Raw genomic sequence first — 6799 nt, forward strand, 5'->3', positions numbered from 1 at the left:
TAATCCGATGCAAGGTGAAAGTTGAGTACCAGATTGACTCGGTAATCAAAGAGATCCACCCCGCCAACATAGAATGCCGAGTCTCAGAAGAAGACTTGGGAGATAAAGACGGAGAAAACCGCAGTTATCGTGCAGCATGAAGCATAGGGGAAGATTACTGCATGAAAATAGGTCTTCCAAATACTTATGACATCCTTAACATTCTCAAATTTTTTCGAGATGATGGACGTGCCAGAAAAAAGCAAGTAAGCTTGTCGCTTCTCAGCTCAGAGGAGGTGGTATTGCTGTATAGTAGGATATGCTCCAAAATAACTGGCAACGACGAGGAAACGCTCATGTTAAGACCCAGAGAAGAATTAAGCAACTACACTTAGTTCGACTGTCCAAGGGTCATGGAACAAGTGTGGTGGCAAGTAATACGGCTGATCAAGTTCAGTATGCTCAAGCTCAGGTGAAAAAGATGCTCGACGAATTAAATGCTATGTATTAGTGTTGTAGCTGACAGACTTGGGAGAGACAAGATGTTTAATGAAGGCGACATGGTCATGGTTCACTTGAGGAACGACAATTCTACCATTCTGTTCTAAAAAGAAAGTAGATTTTTCACGGTGTTGGTATATTTATGAAATAGTTGGTAAGTGTTAAAACTGTGGGTGAGCGGTTCCCGGTCCGGTCCGGTCCAACCCAAGAACCGAGAACCGGTTCCCAGTTTCTAGGACCGAGGACCAGACCGGCTAGTCTTGGGACCATAGACTGGTTTCAATGGGACCAATCACTTATTGATAAAGGCAAGAGGGAATTTAATCCCCCATTATAAAAAGTGAATGTGCTCAAAGAAGCAAAAGAAGTAATGGTGCTCAGCAAGAATGAGCAATAAGCAGTCAGAAAGATATCTACAAGAACTTGCCTAAAGAACAAGACAAGTGACAAGCAAACTTCTGGTATGCCCTTCTTGGGTGTTCAAGCGGTTTCAGATCATTCACTACAGAAGTCTTTGCGGCACAAGTCTCCTAATGCTGCGTCAGAAATAAATAGGCTTGACGTCGTTAGGCCCCAAACTAACTCCACAGGATGGGCATTTGCGAGGACAAGTTTCTGTTAAGTTCTGAATGCAGGTGTTACAGAATAGGTGATAGCATTTCGTGATGACAACTTGATTTAAAAGCAAATAGTTTCTATTTTTTTCAAAAATTTTAAAAAGTAAATAAATATATATATGAAAAAATTAGAAAAATATATATATTTATTGGTCTGGTCCGGTCGGTCCGGTCCGGTCCGTTTCCCACCCTAGAACCGGGAACCGGACCGCCCAGAAACCGGTTCCACTTTTAGGAACCGGGAACCGGACGAATATTCCTGAGAACTGGACCAAACCGGTTGGTCCGGTCCGGTTTCGGTTTGGACGGTCCATCTTGCTCACTCCTAGTTAAAACACCGTGGATGAATAAAGTGATTGGGTCACCTAATTTACCAATACTTGTAGGTAACTTACAATATTTTTATGAAATCAGTAACTTTTTTCGACAATTTACAAGTTATCGACCGTTCTTATCTTTTACTAACTTTTATTTGTATTTTTTATTAACATCTTAAAGTTACCAACTTTTACATAAATTTATTAATCATTCTTTGAGCAAGTCATCCACCTTTTTCCAATCAAAGTACCGAACTGACGAGTTTTTAATAGTTGATTCACAGATGAGTTACTTACCAACGTTTTATTTCAAATTTTAAGTTATTTATCAACTCTTATTGGTCTCTATTACAAACACCTTAAAGTTATCAACTGTTGTATGAATTTACTTATCTTTATTTGCCTATGTAACTTACCATCTTTTCTTCTATTAGATTATCAAATAGCTTGGGTTTACCAACACTCATTTGAATTGCTTACAAATGTTTATTTGGTTTTTTTTTAAAATTTACTAACTATTCTATTGAGTTACCAAAATCTTACTTATCAACCTGCTAAATATACTAACTGTATTTTAAAAGTTAACAATCTTAATTGGAGCGATTACCAACTTTGATTCGATTAAATTATCAACAAAGTTTGTGTTACCAAAAAAACTCAATTGAATCAGTTACCCACATTTACTTCTTTTTTTAATTACTAACTTCATTTATATCTGACATAATCATTTACAAACTTTTATATGCCTTTACCAACGCTTTAATTTCAACTATTATATAAAATTACCAACATTTATTTGAATAACTTATCAGTTGTCTCCACTTAATTACCAACTAAGTTTGTATTACCAAGTCTCGCCAAAGTTGCTTATTACCAACATTATTTGTTTATTTTAATTTACCGACTTTTATATCCTATTACCACTTTATTTGACTGCGTTGCCAACTTGTTTTAGAAATTACTACCAACTTCTATTAAAGTCATTACCAACTTTTTTTTATTTAATTACCAAATAATTTTGTGTTACCAACTCCTATTCGAATTAGTTACAAATTTATATTAGGCTTTCTTTTCAAATACCAACTTCTCTTATCTCTGAGAGAAAAAGAACTTATCTTATCATTTACCAACTATTTATCTTATCAATGATTTAAATTTTAAAACTGTTATGTAAAATTATCAACCTTTGTTTGTTTTACTTACCAATAAGGTTACCAATTTGCTAACTTACACAAAAAAGAAGTCACCAGTCATATCTTTAGCAGCATGTTTTGACAGGATAGTATTTTGAGAAAAACTAAGGGTAAGTAGAATTGGGAACCGGACTGAACTAGCCATAGGAGCTGGTCCGGTTCCGGTGCCTGCGGTTACCGGTTCAAAAAAAAGTAAACCAATATTGAACCAGGAACTGATGAACCGCGGTTACGTGTTTTGAACTTTTTATTGTTTATTTTATTTTGCATGTTCATCTTTTATAGACTGTTGCTATTGAAAAATTGTGATTTTTGTTATTGCGTCCACTCTCATTTTGCTTAACTAAAATGAAACACCAGTTCCTAGGTAGACCCTAGAACTGATTGACAGGTAGGTTTCAAGGTACGCAAGGTAAGTAGGGCCTGTTTGGTTCGGCTTTGGGGGAATGCATTTGGCAAAATGCAAATACCTTTGAGTTAAAAGGGTTTTCCGAAATGCAAGTAGTGTTTGGTAACGTGTCTTTTAAAATCACATTTGAAAACAACTTTGGTCTAAATACTATTTGGTAAAATCTTAATTTTGTAAAGGACTTTTGCTAATATTTAAAAAAAAAAAAATTTGGCCTGAACCAGCCACCGCCAGCGACTGTCCAGCAGGCCAAAACGGCCGCCGGCCAGCCTCGCCTGAGGTCGGCCGACCTTCGGCGACCACCGCTTGGGGGTCGCCCGACCCCGGCGACCGCCGCCTGGGGTCGCTCGACCTCACGCAATGCTCGGGTCGCGCGACCCAGATCTGGGTCGCGACCCGAGTGCCGCTCGAGGCCGGGCGACCCGGGCGGTGGTCGCGGGTCATGCGGCGACCTCGGACCGCCACCTGGGGGTCGGGCGCCCCAGGCGGCGATCGCCGGGGTCGGGCGACCCCCAGGCGGTGGTCGCCGGAGGTCGGCCGACCCCCAGGCGGCGGTCGCCGGACCCCTCAGCGGCCTCCGGTGTGGTTCCTTGGGCGCGATGAACAGTGACGGATGAATAGTGCCAATTGCATTCCGAAAATGCAATTTCCCCAAGGGACCTCATGAGGTGCATTCAGCCAAAGGCCCTTAGGGAGCTTTGGAGATGCAATTGCATCTCCTCAAAGCTTGCAAAAAAAATTGCCAAACAAGTTTGCATTTGCCCAAGGGCCTTTAGAGCCCCAAAGCAGCATTTGAATGCTGAATCAAACAGGGTCGTACCAGATTCCAAAAATAAGGTAATTGCTCTAGAACCTAGACGACTCACCCTAAGAAAAACCCACCAGTGAGAGGTTGGAAGGAGTAAATTCATCCAACCCGAATTGGAGGAAGATATGGATGCCAACTTGGACCTTCAATGGCAACTTAACGGTGTTAACCTCCTCGTCAGCAAATACGGCTAGGTTTTTTCAAGAAAAGGGCTTGATTGAGCTAATTCTGGGAAAAAAGTAGAAGAAGGGGTCACATTTAAGAAATAAAAAATATTCAAGGATGATATTGAATAACTAAAAAATTTTTAAGGACTGACTATATCATTACCCCCGTAACGCCAGACTTCTGTTTCATAGATAAACAGTGTGGAAAAATAAGTCCCCAAACGGGACAAAAACAATGAAATATAAATAGAATAACTCGTGTATGTTGTCTCTTTTTGGCGATGTTCGTAATATAATTTTCTGGATAAATCCAAAATTGCAGGCGACACTGCATGATTACAGAGCTTGTATGATTGCTTGATGACAAACATGTACAGAATAAGCGGCAGGAATTGGGGAGGATTGAGCGCGATTCTTTAATTTGAAGTAGACTTGGAGTCGGGAGCATCAAAGCACTTGTTGACCATAAGATAAGAGAGCATGTGCTGCTCCTTGGTTTCTAGACGGAGCAAGCTCGTGGCTCAGCTGTCACATCAAGTTTCAATTCCTTGACTGAATCAGAAGCCGATTCAAAATTGATCTTCTTTACCTGCAACTTGGTATTTTTATCTCGCCTGATCAGTAACACAACACAAGGAGTTTTATTTTTTTTTTCATGTCGAGCTTAATCAATGTCCGCAGTCTTTTTCCCCCCAGTAATAGATCTATCTCAACATTCATACATACTTTTGGTTTCTTTTTACACGATCGGTGAATCCCAAAAATTTGAAATAGCAACTAAAAAAATAAGACGTGAGTCAAAATTTTAATTGGGTTATCGAGTATGCAAATTATTTATGTTTAGTTGGGGCATGGGAAATCGAATCTATTTATTGCGCTTAATCCCATTTCTGATATCTTAATTCTAAGAGTAATCAATGGTGCGTATTTATTGACTCCTCATTTTTCTTCGTTGTTTTTCATTCCGTTGTTGGTTTTTCACTATTTTGTTTGCATATTTATCTTTTCAGGTCATATTTTCTTGCATCCCTGGCGAGTCTCTGTTTGGTGGGTTTATAGAAATGTACATTTCCTACAATGTAAGACGTTGATTTTTGTAATCTAAAAATCTTTCCTCTGATCAGAAACGGAGGCAAACATAGTCCTTCTATTTTTAACAGCTTGTGCTTTTCACAGTAATCAGATTTGCACATTCAATGACAAAATAAAGAGATAATTTACATCGGCACATCTCCACTCAAGTGGAAGAGGAAAACTAAGGCCCCAAAACAAATGGAGGAAAAAGAAAAGAAAAGACCACCTCAAAGTGCTAATGCGACCGGGATGATCCAAACATTGACATCTTGAATCTTGTCCAAACATGAACTTACACTAACTTCACAACGAGCAGTGAATCACACCACCAAAACACAAGGCAACCCAACCACACCGGTTGAATCTCCTACAATACCAACTCAGTGTCTCTGCGGTCCGACGCTCCATGATTCATCGCTTCCTGCATCGAGTTCGGAAAACCATTAATTAGACATGACTCTCGATCAGTAATTAGTCTGATTTCAGGAGGGCTCGACCAACAGTCTCGATACACTGGCCAACAAGATCCATCGGTTCTTGGCGTAACGACACTTTATATCATTTTCATGAGGTTTCATTTCTCATGTCACAAAATTCCATATGTTTCCTCCATCTTCAAAGTGTTATATGTTGCATGATGCACGAACATAAATTTCACATGTAAAACTTCTCAAAAATATTTTCCTTATTTTACGCAGAAAATTATACTCACCGGTGATGCCTTGCCAGGAGCGATAGTGTTATGATCATCTGAGGCCAGATCACACTTATCACTGTTGAATTCAAACTCAACAAATTTCTCATCACTGATTGTCTCAACCGATCTCTTGGACGCAGTGTGGGTCGTCTTCTTCAGGCCCAGAATCCCCCTCCACCTTGTGCTTGACCCCTTTGGTGGTTTCACAAATGCACTGTCATCATCTTCATCCTCATTCGTCAGAAGCTCATCCCGCAGAGTCACCACCGCCGTCGCCGTCTTTGGGAATATCGCGTTCTTGAGAGGCAACAGCCTTCCCTTGAAGAAGAGCTCATCAGCGCTTATCATGGAGAAGCCTGCGACCGACGACGATGACGACGACGGTGAGAAGAACTCAAAGTCTGTTGAAGCGGCTGCTGCTGCTTCTGATCTAGGATTCCTCGTTGCATCTTGCTTCGTTGAGAGGTTCAGGTCGACAAAGTCGTTGGAGAAGGAGATCCGTGGGCTCATAGGCACGCCCTTGTACTGCGGCTGGTCGGAGTTGTACGTGTCTATGCATGCCATTGGATTGTGATTTTCTTCTTCAAGATGGTCTCGGATGGGCAATGAGGGTGGATAGGAGGCACGATGTGTGAGAGAAATGGAGAGAATCGCAATAGAGAATGGGATTATTTCTTTGCCAGGAACAGTGGACACTGTGGCAATGAAGTGGGAGTGCCTATTTATATCTAATTGACTAGAGGATGTATTTGTTATGATATTCTAGCCATGTTATTACTTTTAACTATGCTTTGATATGTTGCCATATCCGATGATTATTTTTCCTGTAGCAATTTTACTTCAAACAAATTTTTTGACCATCAAAAAATTCAAATTGATACACATTTGACAAATTTACCCAAACTAATTTTTTGACCATTAAAAATCTCAAACCGATATATTTGTGACTAATTTACCCTCCGTTAGTTTCCATTAAATTGAATTAATATCACAAAAAATCACAAATTGGTACACATGTGACAAGCGAAGGGTAAAAC

At 40.1% G+C, this 6799-nt stretch overlaps 1 protein-coding gene across 1 annotated transcript; it reads right to left on the bottom strand.

The window, feature by feature from the left end:
* Positions 1 to 5134: 5134 nt before the first annotated feature.
* On the bottom strand, positions 5135 to 6476 carry LOC115665355 (uncharacterized). The gene is made up of 2 exons (XM_030587232.2): positions 5778 to 6476; positions 5135 to 5486 (listed from the first exon to the last, which is right to left on the bottom strand). The coding sequence occupies exons 1-2, from the start codon at positions 6324 to 6326 to the stop codon at positions 5433 to 5435; spliced, it is 603 nt and encodes a 200-aa protein (XP_030443092.1). The 5' UTR covers positions 6327 to 6476; the 3' UTR covers positions 5135 to 5432.
* Positions 6477 to 6799: the final 323 nt, after the last annotated feature.

This window comes from Syzygium oleosum, unplaced genomic scaffold, assembly GCF_021117445.2.
Source record: "Syzygium oleosum isolate NSW1041296 unplaced genomic scaffold, Sole_v2.1 Sole_v2.08, whole genome shotgun sequence".
NCBI classification, from domain to species: Eukaryota; Viridiplantae; Streptophyta; class Magnoliopsida; order Myrtales; family Myrtaceae; genus Syzygium; species Syzygium oleosum.